The sequence below is a fragment of the Bos grunniens genome, chromosome 16 (assembly GCF_055505025.1).
Source record: "Bos grunniens cultivar Pamir isolate PY7600 chromosome 16, Bosgru_T2T1.0, whole genome shotgun sequence".
NCBI classification, from domain to species: Eukaryota; Metazoa; Chordata; class Mammalia; order Artiodactyla; family Bovidae; genus Bos; species Bos grunniens.
This window is the reverse complement of record NC_141180.1, coordinates 38,148,169-38,166,742: the sequence shown is the minus strand read 5'-3', so window position 1 is coordinate 38,166,742 and position 18,574 is coordinate 38,148,169. Positions and strand designations below refer to the sequence as shown.

General features: G+C 56.6%; 1 protein-coding gene across 5 annotated transcripts in view; it reads left to right on the top strand.

Moving 5' to 3' along the window:
* CASZ1 (castor zinc finger 1) overlaps positions 1–18,574 on the top strand; it is a 153,053-nt gene that overhangs the window by 91,575 nt on the left and 42,904 nt on the right. For 2 of the 5 annotated variants that reach the window (XM_086344416.1, XM_086344422.1), the window contains exons 1-2: positions 6,720–6,910; positions 7,391–7,426. The exons of 1 other annotated variant lie outside the window; for it this stretch is intronic. In XM_086344416.1, coding sequence (XP_086200542.1) covers positions 6,862–6,910; positions 7,391–7,426 — 85 coding nt within the window. In that variant the 5' untranslated portion in view covers positions 6,720–6,861. Of the gene's footprint in view, positions 1–1,680; positions 1,807–6,719; positions 6,911–7,390; positions 7,427–18,574 lie in introns of those variants that run through there. 2 more of the 5 variants (XM_086344418.1, XM_086344417.1) reach the window with 2 other exon arrangements.

Here is an 18,574-nt window from a genome sequence, read left to right as displayed (position 1 = left end):
CAGAGTCTGCCCGCTGCGGTGGGTAGCCTCCTCTCCAGAGACCCGGGCGGGGAGGCAGGAGGAGGGCCGCACACTCTCCCATGCCTGCCAGGGAGCAGACGCCCAGGAACCCCAACCAAGTATTGAGCAGGGGTGGGTGGGGGGCAGCTCAGAGGCTTGACAACCTGCTGGCGGGGCCCCCGGGCCCCAGGTAGACATTTGCAAGGCCCAGCAGTACGCGCTTATGGAGACCAGCCCAGGCCCAGGACGCCAACTCATCCTCCCCCGATCCACACGAATTGACTAATCACCGGTCCTTATTGAGCACGTCCTCTGTGCCAGGCTGTGTGCTGGATATGCCCTTATGACAACTCAATGCCGTAAGTGCTATTAGCATTCCCCCTTTTTGTCCCCACTTTTTATAATCGCTTTATTGAGGTGTAATTCACATGCCAAGTGCACAGTTCAGTGGTTTTTAGTATACCCACAAGGTTGTGCCACCATCACCAGGATCTAATTTTAGACTATTTCCATCACCCCAGAAAAAAAAAAGCCGGTGCTCATTAGCAGTCACTCTCCATTCTCCCCGACCCTCAGCCCTAGGCAATCACTAATTATTATTCACTTTGATGCTGAGAAAATGGAGGCTCAGAGAGGGTCAGTGATTTGAGTGAGGTTACACAGCTGGTGAGAGATGGAACTGGGATTTGAACCCAAGTAGTGGAACTCTGGTGCCTGTATTCCATGAGGGACTGCCTGATGTCCTGGCCGCCCCAGCACATGCAGGTGCCCTACCAGATGTTTCTAACAGCATGGGCTCAGGCGTGTATGAGCACCATCCAAACACGTAAGCCCAGGCGGCAACACGCATTTCTCTCCCCAGGTACACTTGCAATTCCACGTAGAAAAATTCACACCCCCTAGAAGGACAGCCAATCTCCGCCCCCTTCTCCCTCAGCCAAGCTCCTGGAGGGGAGGGGTTGGCACAGGGACTGACAGCAACAAGGGAGCCAAAGTGGCCAGTGAGACCTGGGTGGTTTGGAGCTTTAAAATGAAGAATACCCATTATCTCCTGTAGCTGATAATTGTAACTGAAATAAAATGCCAACACTACATTCCAGAACAGGTCCCTGCCCAGGTTGGGGCCACAGGCTGGGCCGTGCCCCCGGGGGCGAGGTAGCAAACTCAGCTCTCTGCATCGTACTTTCTCTGTCTTCTCTTCTCTCCTTCTGTCTCTTTCTCATTCTCTTTTACTTCTCCCTGGTTTCTCTTTCGCTTTTTCCCCTCCCACCTGCCTCTTTCTTCTCCACACACCCACTTTCCCACCCTAAAACAAAACAAAACAACCTTCTGTGACCATACTTTTGCACTTGAGAAATTAGGAAATTAATGTGAAACTGTTACTGTTCTGATAAGAGATACATACAAGGATGAGAGACAAAGGGGAAGGGAGAGAATGAGTCTGTTGAATTTGGTTTAGGGTTTTTTTCCTTCTTCTTCCCTCTCCCTCCAAAGCGGAAGATCCGGCCGGGCCAGTTTGGATATTTATTAAGAAAAAGCCAAAGATAATTAACTTTTTTGTTTTTGTTTTGTTTGCGGGTGCCTCCCCTGCTGGCACTCCTGACTGCCTGGCAAATTAAACCTGCTCCCTGCTCCCGGGAGCTGGGCTGCCAGCAACTCGGCTACTGCCCGCCCCTGAAACTGCCGGGCCCAGCAGCTGCCCACCCAGCCACCCACCTTGGGTTGGAGATCTATGATCACTTTATGCTACCACCGGTGCCACCTCCCCAGGCTCTTCTGACTCCAGGAGCAGCCTTAGAGAGTGGGGTAAGTGGCCTGGGATGGCGGGGGGTGAGAGAGGAGGGCCTACTATTGGGGTTACGGCCAGCACTTCCCTAAAAGGAAATGGGGGTGAAAGAGTGAGCTTTCCCGTGGGGCAAGGGTAGTCCTTCTGTCCAGTTAAGCCGGTTGGCTTCCCAGAAGAGGGGAAGAACAGGGAATGAGCTGGAAGTGCAGGGAGAGGCCAGATTTGGGCCACGTCCATCCCCGGCTCTTCTCCCAGAAGGCTGGTACACTGCCAGGGCCATGGCTCCTGGGAATGCTCTGGAGAAGGCTGGGGGCCACAGGACCATCCCATGATGTCTGGCCACCCTGGGCATCAGGCCCTGTCCTCCTCTCACCTCTGACCCAGCCCAGGCCATTTGGGGACCCGGCCTGGTGCCTGGAGAGCCAGCACCTGGGTCAGAAGCTGGCTGCCTCTGGTCTGCTGCCCCAGAACCATGCAGAGCCCTGAGGCCGAGCTGTGACCTGGGCCCAAGCCATGTCCGTGGGCCAAGGAGGTGGCACTTATAGACCTCGTTCTCGGTAGGGGACAAAGTTGAGGGCATCTGAGAAGCCAGGACAGCGAGTGAGGAGGCGGGTCCTCTCCAGGGCCTGCCCCGGCCCTGATGCTCGGGGGTGGAGGTGTGCTTTGCCCCTTTGCTGAATCAGTGTGCCTCAGCCCCTTCCCTGACAGGGCCCTCTCCCTTGCCGCCCTAGCTTCGTCCCCAACCGGGCAAGCAGGCATCAGTGCGTGCGGTCCCTCCAGGTAGGGAACCTGCTCTGGAGCTGGGCACAGAGAGGAGGGCATCTTCCAGGGATTTTGCTGGCCCCCTTTTTTTTTTCTCTGAAATATAAGGATGTGCAATTTTTTTGGTTTCAATTTAGCATTGGAGAATTTTATAATTTAGTAATTAAAATCTCTGATAGGCTTTAGAAATTGCGGCTAATTGAATTTAATGGGAAGATGATTTTCAATTTTATTTGATTACCGGGACCCCTGGCATCGGTATTTATGGGAAAAAAATGGGAAATGTGCTGTGTGGGCTAAGATGGCATAATTGAATTAGGGATAATCGGATTTCTCCGTCATGAATTTCACTATAATTTTCCTATAATTTTCCATTAGATATCTAGTTTACAAATATTCACAAAGAAATGAAGCTCTTTCGGAATGGAGATTGCTGGCTAACAGGATTACGGGGCCGAGCGTGCGGCGGCTCTGCCAGCCCCTAAACCGCCATAATGCGTTCCTTGTATCTGCCTTACATTTAGCTTGAGCCCGGCCTCAGCCCCTGGCTCTGCTAGGCCTCCCTGCCCTTTGTTTCCTCTTCATCCCGTCTTCCCTCAACCCGGACACCAAAACCATCCAGGGCCCAGGACCTCTCTCACCCAGCCTCAGGCTAGCCCTGTCCCCTGTGCCAGGAGACGGGGCTCTTCCCTCCGTCCCCACCATCCGTCCCGTCCACACTTTGCTGACTTAGGGCTTTCTGACACTCTTCCGCTGTCCGCCCGGGGAGGGCACTCACACGCGGGCACACGGGCTCCCTCGCAGGTGCGAACATGCTGGCTCACAGGCACACAAAGTCGTCTGGCCAAGGCTCCAGTGCCCTGGCCCAGTCGCCTCAGAGGGAACCAGTTTATTGGGATCCTGGGGTGGGGTGCAGGAACAAAAGGAGCTTTGTTCAAGTTTATGTGAAAGTTACGAATTCAAAGTGAGAGCAGATAAAGCATGAGATACCTGGTGTGTAAACAGGTTGCTGAGTGAGAAGGCCCTGGGCCCGGGAGGGAGAGAAAACGAGTGGGCAAACCGGGGATGCGAGGGCACTGGGAGCCGTCGAGGGAACCTGCCCGGGAAGAGCTGACAGGTTTCCCGAGACCCCTGCGAGGGGCCTGATGGGTGGCATGGCTGTGTAGGGCTCCTCATTTTCCCTCAGGGGTGGGGAACATGAGGAGGAGCTGGTGGCTCCCGGCCCAGGGCCTTGAGACCAGGAGGAGCTGTGGCTTTGGGCTTTCCATCCCCGGGGCCCTGGGCACAGAAACTGTGGCCTGGCCTCAGGGTTACAGGAATGTTACCACATCAGGGTTCTCAAGGCAAAATGGGCCACAGGCTCAGAGGTGCCAGAGTCTTGGGCCTCTCGCCTTCACATAAAGGGAAAGAGATCGGGGGACCCCGCCGTGACATGGCCTGTGACTCACATCCATGACCTCAAAGCCTCAGCCTTCTCAGGTCTCAGATCATAACATGCCAGGATGGCCTCATTTTCTGTGTGTCTCAGGAAGGAAGGCCCCTCACTCTTGGGCAGCGCTTCTTATGCCAGCAGTGGCTGATGGTGGCCATCATCTTGGCAGAGCTGAGGGTCTCTGGGCCATTCCTGCCTCCCTCTACTACTGGCTGTGCTTGAGGGGGCCCCTCTAGCCCACCTTGCCTGCTCCCCCTTCCTTCCAGCTCTCTCGGTTCTACCCTTCAGCCATTCCTCTCCAGCCTTGGTCCACCAGAGGTACCAAGTTATTGTGCAGCCAATCCTGTGGGCCCTGTGGTGGGTAGCTGGGAGGCAGGCCTTCCAGGCCCTGATCACCATCCTCAGAAGCCCAGAAGGACATTCATAGGCAGCCCATAGGCCATGTGGGTATATATGCAGGGAGCTCACCATAGGTGCATATTTCAAATGCACCCAGAAATTCCCCTTTCACACCTATGTCTTCAGGCTTCTGTCTACATCCCAGTTGCCCACATCGGGAAGCAGACACTCAGATTGGGATTTGGGTTGTACTGCCTGCTGTTACAACCCAAAGCTGTAAGCCTTGCTTTGGGGAGTCAGGGGTGAGAGTACCCAGAAGCATGTGTGTACCCCAGAGCAGTCCTGGAAGCCGCAGTGCCCTCTCTGAGATCCTGTGTGGGGAGCGGAAGCTCGTGGCCTCACTGCTTGATTGCCCTGTGCCAGCAACATCTAGGAAACACTGGGCTTGGTTTGTTTAAGGAGCTCGGATCACTTATTCAAGATTTTAGGGCTGGGGTACACTTAGAGTTCTTGGGCCTCTCCAGCTATTCATCCTCTGTAATGATGGGGCAGACCTGAAGGGTAAAGGTGAGGCCTTTTGGCCACTTGAGGACTGTGAGGCCACTAAAGCGCAATTAAAAAAAAAAAAAGAAGAAGAAGAACAAAAATAAGGGAAAAGTGGGAGAAACAGTAGATTGTTAAACTCCCTGACTTCTTTGCCCCAAGGCCTCCCTGGGCCTCTCCCTTTGCAAAATAGAAATATTGCAAAAATAATCCAGCGCCATTTTGCTGAACTTTGCCCAAAGAACAGAGAGCAGAAAGCCTGGGTTCTGAGCCCCTCATTGAAGTGTGGCCTCCCCTGAAACAGGATTGGGAAAGAAGGCAGCAGGCTGGGTGCAGGAGGGCCCGAGGGAGAGCTGGGGACAGTGAAGTCCAGGTGTTTCACCTGCAAAACCGCCAGCTTCCTGCTCACCTGCCTGCTTCCTTCCTCGGCAACCGCGCCCCCCCCCACCCCCCAACCCCCACCCCCGTGGGTAATCTAGGTGACTAAATTTGAAGGAATCTCAACATATCTGGCTACAGCGGGGACTTCTGGGAACAGAAGGACCCACCAAAGTACTTTCTCAGAGGGTGAAAAGAGGGAAAGGAGAGAACAAGTTGCCTGGTCCAGCGATGAACTGGCAGTTAGGAAATGTGGCGATGTCCGAGGGGGCAGGCGGCAGGACTCGGCGGAGGGTTGTCTGGGCCCTGTCTGCCGGGCCCTGATGGGGTGTGGCGGAGGCAAGAGGGCGGGTTGGAAATCCAAGTGACAGCGCGGATCCGTGGTGGGGGCGCTCCTAGGACTCATAGCCAAGGTGGGGTGAGAGAAGAGATGCTGCCCCGGCTGCGGGGCTGGGGGCTGAACTTCCGGGCAGCAAGAGGAGTAGGAAGGTCCCGAAAGTAGAGACGCGGAGGGGACCTGGGTAGACCAGGGATCGGGGTGGGGTGGGGTGCCAGGGTGCATTTAAAGGCAAGGCCAAACCGAAGTGGCGGAACCCCGGGGGTCCCTGCACTCGTGAAGCCTGCGGGGGGCCACGGTGTGCGAAACACCGCGAGCCGCCGCGCGTGTTCCGCGGGACACCCATGCCCACCGCCCCCGAGTCTTTTCTCCTCACAACTAAAAAACACCACCAACAACAGGGATGGGGGAGGAAAGAAAGCCCCTGGTACCCCCGCACCCGAAACCCGAGGGGCGCGCGAGGGGGGAGCCGTGGAGTAAGGCTCAGTAGGCGCGACCCCGCGGCGCTCACACCTGCGCCCACCCGCGCCCAAAAGTTTGCTCGGCCGCGCGCGCCACGAGCCCTTGGCCGGCCGGCGCCGGGGAGTGAGTCCGCGCGCGGCCGCCATCGAGTCGCGCTCGCGGGGCCGGAGCGCAGAGGGGAGCTTGCGAGCGCGCGCCCGCCGGAGTCCGGCCAGAGTTGGCGCGGGGGCGCGAGAGCGGGCCGCCGGCTCCTCTCGGACCGCCGAGCCCCCGCCCGCCTCCCTGCTCCCGCCCGTCCCCGGCCGCCGAGTCCCCGCCTCCCTCCTCCCTCCGAAGTCTAAGGTTTGGGCAATCGCTGAGCCAATAAGGCTGGCCGCCCGGGCCGGTGCGATGAAGTCGCGCGCGCTCGCGCTCGCGAGCGGGCGCCGGGCGGGGGCGCGCGTGTGAGCAGAGCGCGCGGGGAGCGGGAGAGGGGACCAGACGGAGGCGCGCGTGAGGGAGCGGGCGCGGGGCGGGCGAGCGCGAGCCCATTCACTCCAGCATCCCGGCGGGCGGGCGCGCGCGGGCGCGCGGGCGCGGGCGCGCCGAGCTCTGCTCTTTCACCTGCCGGGGCGGCGCGGGCCCGGTCTGGAGGAGGCGGTGCCGCGGCCGCCCTGCCAATCACCTCGGCGCCTGGCAGCGCCCCCGGCCGCTCCCGCCCGCCCGCTCCCTCCTGCCAAACTGTTACCCTGAGTGTTACCGTCAGGAGCAATGACATCAGGGCTTTAAAACAACTTGTTATTCGGGGAGTAATCAGTTGCAATTAGGCATTAATTAAGTATTATGAAAGTTGATTATTTAAGTGAATTCGGCTTTCGACTCTCCGACTATGGTGAGTACGCGAGTGGGGCGGGGGAGGGCAGGGGGCGCCGCCGCGGGGCTCCGACCCGGGTGCTGGGCTGGGGGCGCGGCGCGGCGCGGCGCGGCTGGGCGGGGCGGGGGCGGCGGGTGCCTAGCCGGGCCGGGCGCGGGCGGGGGCGCCCCTCGGTTTCGCAGGCCGGCCGGGACCCCGGACCCGAGCCGTGTCTATAAATAGTTTCTCTTTTAGTTTAATAAAGTCGAGAGCGGCGAGGAGCTGCTTTGAGTGTGCAATGCCGGAGCGCGAGAGCCAGCGGGGCGGGAGGGAGAAACTTTCGCTCTGCCTCCGGGTCCCCGTTCTCATCGCTCCCCTCGTCCCGGGGACTTGACCGCCCCTCGATGGGGGGAGGGTGCGGGGAGCCGAGGGGGGAGGCTGGGGTGGGAAGTGGGGGGCACTGCGAGAGACTAAACAAATTTCTTTTCTTTCCTCTTCTTTTTTTGGCGATCCTCGCAGAGTTTGGGACCAAAGAGAGAATGGATCTTGGTACAGGTACCGGCCGGTGGGAACCAGGGGGTGGCTCTTTCACTTTTCTTTCGGTTCTTTTACGGAAGTTATTATTTTTAGCCCAATGAGGTAGCAGCTGAGCAGGGGGTGGGGGCTGGCCTGGAGAGGGTCTGGTGCCGGCTGCGCTTCTCGCCCTGGTTTCTGGATTGCGAGGCTTCTGATGATATTATTGTTATTATTTGTTACTTGCTTAGTGACTGTGACTAATTTGATGCTCGTCATTATGAAAGAACAGAGAGGAGCGGGAGCTGGGGGGCACCCAGAAAGAGGATTTAGGGGTTTTTTGTGGGGTTTTTGTTTTTTTCTTTTTTCTTTTTTGTTCTCCGTGTTTTTTGAATGGCTGCGTGTTTTTTCTGTACCTTTTTTTCCCCAGGAAAGATCTCTATGCGTCTGGCTGTGGGGTGTGTGTTTTTATTTTTTTAGTGGGGGGGGGGGGTTGGTTTAGTTTTTGAAAGCAGCGTCCTGTTGGGAAAGGTGGTTAGTCTGGTTTCGGGGCGACTGTCTCAAGGTAAAGGAATTTAATTTATTTGGGACAAGGCCTTGTCGGATGAACAAGCTGCTTATTATGGCTAATGAGTGTTTTTCACCTGAGAACCCGTGGGATGAGGCGGCTGTTATCAGTTCAAAGTGAGGGGCCCAGGACTTGCTCCCATCCCCCTTAGCCCCCACCCTGGGAGAGGGTAGACCAGACCAACTACTCAATTTGGACGTCTGGGTTTTGGGGTGCCTAGTATGGCACCTAGTTTAGGGTTCAGATAGCATAGTGCTGGCCTGGAGTAGAGTTTATCCTGAGATTTTGGTGTTTTATTGGTTTTAATTTAATTGTATCAACACTTCTTTTCCCATCTGAGTCTAGAATGATGGTTTACTTTAAATTCCTCAAGACTTCGCATTAGCCCTCTGTATTGAAATGGAATTTTGACCAGGACCGTCATCCTAGACACTGTCTTCTTCCTAAATGTTTTTAAATCTGTGCTAAACAGGTTGATAATTCCTGGAGATTGATCTCTGAACCCTTCTGTTTCATTTATGGAAGGTGGTTTGGGTCTGAGTTGTTGTTTATAATGGCCCAAGTCCATGGCATTGCCCCTTGGGACAACATTTGACCTTTTGAAGTCAAAAGGGAGTGGGCAGAGAGGGCAGGAGGCAGCACTGGGGGGCCCAGTGACAGGACCTGGTGGCCAGCGTTGGGAAGGAGGGAGATGTGTTTGTGGGGGAGGGAGTATTAAGACTGTGTTCCGCCAGGTGTGATCTTGGTGAATCCCATGTGGAGGTCCACACGACCTCCGTGCCCAGGAAGGGTGCGACACCCCCTGCTGGGCAAAGTGGTTAAGGTGTCTGAGGCCAGGGCTGCCACCCTGCCCCTCCCTGCTCTTCCCTCCGAGGGAGAAGCAGCCCGCCCCCACCTCTAATCAAGTGTCTCATCAACTCCCTCTCAGGCCCCACCTCTTTTCTTTAGAAACAGGGGGCCCCCACCCATCCCAGCTGAGAAGCAGACCTTATAGATGGACCAGTGGTGATAATGCACTGCCCGCTACTCAGGGCAAATGATCCTGTGCTTGTGGGTGGGCACAGGGGACTCAGGCATTACTTAGCTGAAAGTTGGGCCCTCTTCATCTTCCTCCTTCCAACCCCGATGGCAGCTGGAGCTGGCGTCCATCCTCCCGCACTACATCAGCCTGCTCTTGGGGCATGCTCCAAAGCCCTTCCATAGGGTATCCCCAGCTGGAGAGAGGGCCTGCTGGGCTTGTGGGTGGCAGAATCTCTTGTCGCACTTACTTGTCCCTGCACTCTAGAGACAGACTCTGGGAACTTTTCCTGGAAGTTAAAAGGGCCCCTGAGGTCAGCTGGTTCCTCCCATAGCTGGAGCAGGGCACTCTCAGCAGGACCCAGGCCTGGGCTCTGGCCACTCAGTGAGGGGAGGTCCAGGGTGTCAAAGTTCTGACTGTTTCCTGGAGGAGTCATCTGGTGATACCATCTCAGCCTTTTCTTTGAACTTGGAAGTTTCACTTAATCTCAGGGCTTCAGAAGAAAAGCACTTTTTCCCCTCTTCACAAAAAAAGGGAAGCAGGTGGGAACTCTGAGATCCCCTCTGAGCCTGTCTCTGGGCTCACACCATCTCATCTTTTGTCGACTTCTTGAATGTACTTCTGCTCACAGCCAAGGCCAGGTGCCTCGTTTCTGGTGTAGTGAGGGGCTCTCTTCTTTGAGGCCATCACGGGCAGCTAGCACTGTACAAGGCTGGAAACACAGGCCCCAAAGGGTTGCTGGCACGAGGGACCCAGTAAACATCGGATTGTGGGTTAACATCATCTCCAGCCTCGGACAGGTCTAGGGAAGCACTCCAGCCATAAGTAACTCAGTGGTGGGAGAACCATGACTTCACCCGGGGGCTACCTCAAGCAGGACTTCAAGGCCCTCGGGGACCATGTGGACCCCTTTTCTTCCACCATAGTTCAGCCAAGGGCTGGATCAATCTGGACGTCTTTAGCAATAAAAAATGCCGATGTCGTCCTAATTCACCAGGCCCCGAGATGACAGCAAATTTACATTTTTTAATTAAACTAGCAGCCAGTTTTTATGAGAGGGGGTTGGGTTATGCAAATCAAATGGTTGTGTACGGAAGATTAGGAGAGTTTGGGAATAAATTCCACAAATGCTAATAAAAAAAAAAAAAAAAGGAAAGAAAAAGAAAGGGAGGGAGGAGAGAGAGGAAGAGAGGAGGACATAGTTCCATTAGGCCCTTTTAGAGTGATTTCCCTGGGGGAGGGAGCCAGGAGGGGGAGGGGAGGAAGAAGGAAGCTTTCAGACACAGGTGAATCCAGGCTGCACTTGGGAGGCTCCCCAGGATTAGGCCCCACTAGGCTGATTCCCAGGCCCTGAGAAAACCTGGAGGCCAGGGTGAAAATGATTTTGAAACAGCGGTTAAGCTTTAAGAAGGAACTTATGCCCTTGATTCTTGAGGATCTAGTTGTAAGTGCCCCCCAGCTCCCTAGGGAGATCCTGAGAAGATGGGGAGGGGCTCTCCAGGACTGGAGCTGTCCATCAGAGGACCCAAGGTGGACTCTGCCAGGTAAAGGGCAAAATGGGCAAGAGAGCAAGTTCAAAGAGATGACCAGGGACCCCAGCGGGAACCACGAGGGCCAGCACTGCACACTGAGCCCTGTGGCTGCCGCTGTGTCGTCAAGGTGAGTCAGGGGAGGGATCAGTGGTGCTCACTGAACCAGGCCTGCTTCTTTTTCCCTGGGATCAGCTCAGCTGGGACTCTAGACCCAGACCCCCTTTCATGGCATACAAACCCCCCGCGTTGTATCCTGGCCATGGGCTCAGTTGTGGATGAGGCCAGGAGTGATGGGGTCAAGGGAGGCTGAGACAGATTGGCTTAGTAGCCTAGTTCTTGGAGTGGAATAGCGTAGTGGTCATGTGCTTGGAGGATTCACAGTCTCAAGGAAGGAGAGGAAAGGCTGCAGACTTCTAACCCCAGAGAACAAAGACTTCAGCTTCCCCAGCCCAGCCCCTGCTGGGTCTGAGTGTCAGACCACCCCTAGACTCTCAGGACTGTTGTAAGCCACGGTTGAAGGCCAGGGCCTTGCCAGGAGTAGAGGCTTCTAGGAACCTTGCTGGCTGTGGTTACACTTTCACCCCAGTGTACACTGGGGACTGGGAAGGTTTTTGTGGTGTTTCTGAAGGAAGAGATTCCATGCTGGGCTTGGGGCAGAGCAGGTTGTCCTCTGTTTTCCTTCCTCGAGCCTTTACTTGGCCAGATACACCCACTCGACCAGTCTAAGTTGGGGCCGGTCCCTACCAACTGTCAGGTTGAGCACCGGTTTTGCCAGTCTGCTGCAAGGTGTAGGTGCTTCGGTGCCATCTTGGCAGGAAGGAGCAGTCAGAGCCAAGCACAGACTGGGCCGCCTCGGAAGTTGAGGGTTTCCTGGTACCATTCAAGCAGAGGCTGGCTGTGACATTTGGAGGGATGCAAGCATCAGATGACCTTTAAGGTCTCTGGTTCTCTGACTCCCAAACTAATTTTCCCGAGAGGGTTCAGTGGGACACCCTGGGGAGGGGTTGAGTGGACCTGCTCTTCGTAAGAAAGCATTTGAGAGAGGCAGCTGTGGGTTGCGAAGTGGCCCCTTGAACCAACCCCAGCACTAGTTATGTGATATCAGAGCATTACTCTGGATCAAAAGCCTGGCGTAGCCATTCTCCTCCAACAGGAGACAGAGGCAGTGAGGGCAGGTCTGAAAGAGCCCTTGGGGGACCCCATCCCAGGCCCTTTTTCCCTTTGGGATCAACCCAGACGAACCCATAAGTCTCCCCTCTAAGGAGGGCACTGGGGCTAGTTAGTCAGTCCTCTCTGGGCCGGTCTTCCCCCATCCCCCATGGCCGGGGAATCTGGCTGAGTTGCAGCTTGGGTTTTTTTATGATGGAAAAATAAAATAAATGGAGGCACCTTTGGAGGGCTGAGTCACGCAGCAGCATCTCCTCATTAAAGCTGCTGCCCCTGGCTCGAGTCCCTGGGCAGGGGATGGGGTGGGGCTCCAGAGGCTCTGAGCCTGGACTCCTCTTCCTAGACCTGGCAGGTTAGTGATGCACCCACCCCGGCTCGGGCAGCCTCCTCTCCCTGGCCCAGCATTCTTAGAATATAGTCCGGCCACTTTTTTACACACACACACACACACCTGCTCCCCACCCCCAACGCCAGCCCCCAAGGCGTGTCCTTTACACTGCCCTCCCCGCACTGGTTTTCAAACCTTGACCACCTGGTGCTGCCACACCTCCTCCTGCTCCTCCTTGTCCTTCTCCTCCTCCTCATCTTCGGGGGGAAGGAAGTTGCTCTGTAGTAATTACAGCCTGTGGGTCCCCACGGCAGGCAGCAGCTGTTCCGGGGTAGCTGGGCCAGGGTTCGGGGGAGGAGATGGCAGTGGAGGAGGGCTGGTGGTCCCAGGGAGTGGAGGGGGAAGGGGCCGCTTCTTGGGGATGAGTTGGGACAGGGGGCAGCTTGGTGGTCCAGCGCTCACCCCTCTGGCTGTCTGACCACAGTGTAGAATCCTCATAACCCCGACTCACAAGGACATACTGGTGACCCCCAGAAGGGGAGGAAACCCCAGGCAGGTTGTGGGGCCTGCAGTTCTTGGTAAGCACTGGGGAGCACCCACTGTAGGAGCTGCAGCAATGAAGGCCACCTGGTCCTTCCTAGCTTTCTGGGGTCTGCCTGGTGGAGGGAGACGGATGTGTTTACCTGTCCCACCAGGCAGAGGAGCGCCCGAGAGGAGAGCCCAGGGAGTTTTGTGAAGGAGTGGCCTTTGAACTTGATAAAGGATGGGAGGTATTCGGACAGATGGAGATGGGCAGACAATGTTTCCTGCGTCACCCACGCCTTCCAGACTTCCGCCAGTCCCTTGCCTCTCTTGCCTCGTACTCTTCACTCTCCTCTACCTCTCCCCTCCCCCAACCTGAAGAGCAGAACTCTTGCTTCCCATTATGCAACCATAGTTTTCTGCCCTTTTTGGCCCAGGCGACCCAGCTCCCTAAAGCCAGGCCCTCCTGCCTACCTTCTTGCCCCTCCCCCTTTGCAGCCTCACACCCAGTTGGCCCTGGAAGGAGATAAGAGATCAGAGCTTGGCCAGGGGCCTGCTGCTCTGAGGATCTGGTTATACCCATGACATTGGTGTGTCAGGGCAGCACTCAGACTACTGTACCCTCCCCCAGGAGGCCAAGGCCAGGAGCCCTGCCTTCTGCTGCTGCTGCTGCTCATAATGGTGACCATTAGAGTTAGCCCGGCATCCATGTCTCCTCCAGCGCGTGGTCCAGGGCCGGCCCCGTGCCTTCCCACCGTTAGTGCTGGTGGAATGGGTTGATTAATGTGCCTCTCCAGGTTCTGAGCGGGGGCAGCAGGAGGCAGGCAGGAAACACTTGGCTGATTGCCTTGGGACCTGAGCTTTGGCTCCTCCAGAGCTTTCTAGGCCTGGTTTACAGGAAGGAGTGGGGCTGGGATGAGGGATGACATGAGGGGGAAAGTGGGCATGAGGATGAAGACAGGCAGCAAGTGGTTGTCAGGGGCCCCATTAGCTGCTAGCCATGACCGTGGTTTGGGGTGGGGAGGTCACACACCCACAGTCTGCTGCCCTGGAGGGGCCCGGGGCAGTAGCCAGTGGAGGGTCCGGAACTCTCCTCTGCCTCCTCCTTTGCCTGTCTCTGTCTCCCCCAGCAGAAACCTCACTGTGGCATGTCCGTCTTCTCTAGGTCCTGCCCCCCAGGCCCAGGACCCCTCCAGCTGGGTGTACGCAGTGCCTGGAGCAAGGCCAGAGAGCAGGGGTGGCGTATACCAAGCCCCTCTGCCCCTGGCGTGGTGGTTTCGGCTGTTCCTGCTCTGGCTCTGGGATCTGTTCTTAGCTTCCCACGGAGTCCCTCCTGGGGGCTTTTCTGGCCAGTGCTGAGGGGTTAAGGAGTCCTCCTTATTGTCAAGAAGGCCCTTTCGTGTTGCCTTCCACCCTGAGGTTTTGTGGGAGCAGGTTGGCCCAGGGGAGGCACAGACACATGGCGTGGCTCCAAAGACCAGGGGTTCTTAGAGGAGACCTTCCCAAGTGGAACTTTGGCCTATGTTGGCTTTTTCTTCTAGAGCTTTCTCCAGGAACTCAGGGACCCCAGGGAGGGTGGGGGACGATGCGGCATGAGAGCTGGAGGTGCACTAGATGGGAAACTCCAGCCCAGTGAGAAAGTCAGAGGCATCCAGGAAGTCAGCGGGGAGAGAATTCTAGAGCTTTGTGTCATCAGGCAGTGCATCGCCTCCTTGGTGATGATCTTCATCGCCTCTAGGCCCATGCCTTCCTCCTTGCCACCCCTTCAGCCCAAGAGTGCAGGGCCCAAGGCCAGCCAGGAGGGCTGCCTGGGAGATAGGGGAGCCTGAGGAAAGGACAGGCCAGGTGCCACACCGTCCAGCAGGGGGCGCCCCCCTGTATCTGCCCCAGTTCAGGGACAGGGACGTTGATCCCCAGTCTGGTCCAAGCCTTTCAGCCGTGGGTGGGGGAGGAGAAGCCTACCCTCCCCACCCCCCAGAGGTTCCTTGGCTGAGTTTGTTTTGCCAGGGTGACCTGTTTAATCATCTCATTTTCTGGTGGCCGTTTATTCCTCGTTTCCACGGTTACGGCCCCATTAAGGGGAGAAGCAATAAGGCAGCGAGTCAAACAGGTAATAAAAACATTAAAGCCCATGTGCACTGAGGGAGGGCGGGCGGGTGGGCAGGAGCTCAGCGAGGTGAGACGGCCCAGGGAGAAGCAGAGGTGAGAGGCCGTCTGGCCTCGTCCCCCAGAGGCCCCCAAGAGAGCTCCTGGCGGGGTAAACAGAGGGCTGCTGCCCACACCCCTGCCTCCAGGCCGTGCTCTTTCGGGGCCAAGACCCGGTGCTCCTGTAGAACCATCCCCAGCCCTTGGTCCCCTGGCAACAGGCTCTATGTTGGGAAGTAAAACAGGAAGGAGAAAAGTGAGAGAGCGTGACAGAAGCCTCCCCCAGGAGCTGGTTGTGTGACCTGCTCGCAGGCCCCACCTCACCCTCCCTGTGTGGGGGTAGGGGATGATTTCTGACATTGTTTCCAGCTCTAGAACTTTTTTTTCTGCCAACTTTATCAGAAAGCATATTTGTGGTGAGTGCTGCTAACAGGGCCAGTCTGGTGAGTAAATATTCCTGGTGTGGACAGCCCTGCGACCTTGAGAGGGACGAGCCCGGCAGGGGGGCCAAGGGCAGGTAGGGCGAGGAGGCCAAGTGGCCCCGCTGCTGGGTTGGGGGGTGCCTTCCGAGGACGGGTGAGGGGGCCCCCCGGGGTCCAGTTTGTCCCCAGCAGCTCGGGCAGTGGCTGAGCCAGGTGACCCTCCCGTCGGGGCTGGGCCTGGAGCCCTTGTGTTTCTCCCTGGAGGCCTGGCTGGCAGGTTCTCCGGTGGCTCCACGGAGAGGCTGCCCTCTCCCCCTCCCTCCCTCTCGGAAATGGCAGCTGAAAGGAAAGTCAGCCACTGAGCCCAGGGCCACGTGCCTCCCTCCCAGGGCCTCCGCCCTGGGAGGCTCCTGAGCGTCCCGCCCCACTTGAGGTTGACGAGTGAGCAGACTGGGTCAGTGGGACTGACCGGAGGGGAGAGGGAGAGGCTGGCCAGGAAGGGGGAGGGGGGAGCAGCGGTGCCTGTGGGTGCTGAGCCACCTGCTCTGCCTGGTCTGGCTCTGAGGTCTGCTCGGGGCACGCTGGCTAGTGAGGACCTTATTTCTTTCTCTCTCTCGTGCGCTGATCCTTTGCAAACTCACAGAGGTCTGTGCTTCCAGTTATTACTTTCAAAGTAGATTTCCAACTGGAGAGGGAGAGAGAAAAAGGTCTGGGGAATGGGGGAAACCCTCTGGCTGGGAAGTGTGTCTTGGGAACGGGCGGAGATGAGTTAATATTCCTATCAAACAATTAAAAATAGAAAATGCTCCCGCGGCACCAGCTGCTGAGGCTTTTCAACAACTGTCACCAGTGGGTTCATGGGGCAGGTGGTGCTGGAGAGGAGCGTTTCCACACATAGCAAATATCAGACACGGTGGTGTACCCCCCACTTCCCTCCCAGGACCCAGGCCAGTTGTTTGGGGGCTCCCAGTCCTCCTTGAACTCCCCTCCAGGGCCGGGAGCCAGGAGTCTGTGCAGCTTCAGGGCCGCGCTTCTCCCCTCCAGGGCCCGGCCGCAGCGGTGAAGTCATTGCCAGATGCCTGGGTAATTGCTTTAAGAATCGAACTTAAAATAAGATGAAAACTTATATTCCTGGGTAAGGAGTAATTTTCCATTGAATAGTAAATTAATGAAAGGATTATACCAGGGGGTCTGGCTGGGAGGCCGTGCTCATCTGATAAATCCAAGTGGCTTGGACAAAACAGCTCTGGACCCTGGGGCTCCCCTGAACCTCAGGCCAGATCTGCTCCTGACTCATCTGGGGCTCCACCCTGACCTATTGAGTTGGTGGGGGACACATTCCATGTGTGTTCAGAGTCCACCTCAACGATGGGAACCAGCTTTTCAAATCCCTGAAGTGGAAGGGGCTCAAGTCCTACCTCCCACAGGCAGCGTACCCAGGAGGTGGGGTGCTTGCCTTGACACCCAAGAAGGCGGGGCTTTGGAGAGGTTCCTAGCTGTCACTCCACATAGTCAGCCATGTGGTGACCACCCGCCCTGGTTGGCCCAGGACTGGAAAAACCCATGTCCTGTGAAGCCCCTGGGGCCTGGAGGCAGGAAGATGGCCTGAGTGACATGGCCCCTCCCTCAGGGTCCTGGGGAGCCCAAGCACCTGTGGAATAGTCTCCGTCCAGGCCGGGTTACTTACAACTGCGTGTGCGGGTGTGCTCAGTCATGTCTGACTCTTTTCGACCCCATGGACTGGAGCCCATCAGGCTCCTCTGTCCATGGGATTTCCCAGACAAGAATACTGGAGTAGGTTGCCATTTCCTCCTCCAGGAGATCTTTCAGACCCAGGGATTGAACCGTGTCTCCTGTGTCTCCTATTTACAACTGGCTCCACCTAAACTTGCCCTGCTCCGGGTCCATGGGCTGTGTTTAGCCACGTGCCTGTGGACTCGAGTGGGTGTGCACACACACCTTCCCTGGCACAAGAGAGCACCACCTGAAAACCTCTCCTTGGCATGGGAAGGGTCTTGCAGCTGAGTCCCTAACCCGCCCTCCCCTTTTAACAGTGAGCCCCCTCCTCCCTGGAGAGGACGGGGTGCAACATGCAGAATCACGGCAGTGGAAACCCGCTCAGCCTCCTCAATGCCTCCTTCCGACAAACTCTAACACCACACCGACTATCCACTTCTTCTCAGCTCCCTTGGAGAGAGACACAGGGAGTTGTCCCATTTCACCAGTGGGGCAACAGGAGGCCCAGAGACACTTAGGGATTTGTTTCCAAGTGCAAAGAGATGGGGTCTTCCCTGGTGGCTCAGATGGTAAAGAATTTTCCTACAGTGCAGGAGACCTGGATTCGATCCCTGGGTTGGGAAGATCCCCTGGAGAAGGGAATGGCTACCCAGTCCAGTATTCTTACCTGGAGTATTCCATGGGCAGAGGAGCCTGGCAGCCTCAGTCCATGGGGTCGCAAAGAGTTGGACACAACTGAGCGACTAACACTTTCAAAGGGAGACAGACCCAGAGTAGGGCTGCCCTTGAAGAAGGGGGCTTCCCTAGGGACAGTTCCAATGGCAGCATGGAGTACAGTCCTCTTTCAGCCCTCCAGGGCCAGGATGGTAACTCTGCTGCCTGGCCTACATCCCCAACACCTCCGGGCCCCACCTACATCCTCACCATAACCCATGGACACATCCCTGGGCCTGCCATTTTGCAAGATAAAATGCAATTGTTGATGCAAATGCATTTTGAACTTTTTGGAGGAAGCCTCCTCTAAAAGCTTTCATTACTGCCAATCTCCTGAGAAAGGGGTGCTGCCACCTATTTGCTGGGAAGGATTGAAGGGGAGTTGAAAATATTCTGACTTGTTTCTGTTGGAAATGAACGGATGGGTCGAAGAGCTCTTCAGAAAGAAAATCTAAATGAACGGGCGTTCTCCTGGGAGGCAGTTGTGTGGCTGCACGTTTGTCAGATATGTTTCTGTGTAAGTGTGGATTTTGCTGGAAGAATGGGAAACCCTTGCCGCTCAGCTCATCACTGGCCCTCATCTCTTCTGGAAGTAACGGGGCCACCTTGGGAACTGTACAAGATTGACTTGATGCTCTGCAGACAGTTGCCCCTGAGTGGGGGCTCTCATCTGGGGACTGGGTTGTTTGTGTAGGTGTTGTCTGAGAGAGGACCCAGCCCCTTGCCTGGTGTTAACCACACCATGCTTTCAGGGGTAGAGAGCAGCCAGGTGTTCTTAGGAAGACTTGTGTTGCTCCAGTGGCCGACTCTGCCCTCCCACCCCCAGGGGAAGGAATTACGGGGCAGTAGGACTGAGAATTCCTAGTCTAAACAACCCAGCAAAGCATGCTCAGAGAGAGCCAAGCCAGAGCCACAGATGGTGTGATCCGGGATTGTAACTGGAAGGATGGTGGCTTTGAATGTTAGATGTTATGTGGCAGTTGCTGTTCAAGCAGACAGATTGGTGAATTCCAGGCTGCAGGGATCTGAGTGGGCCC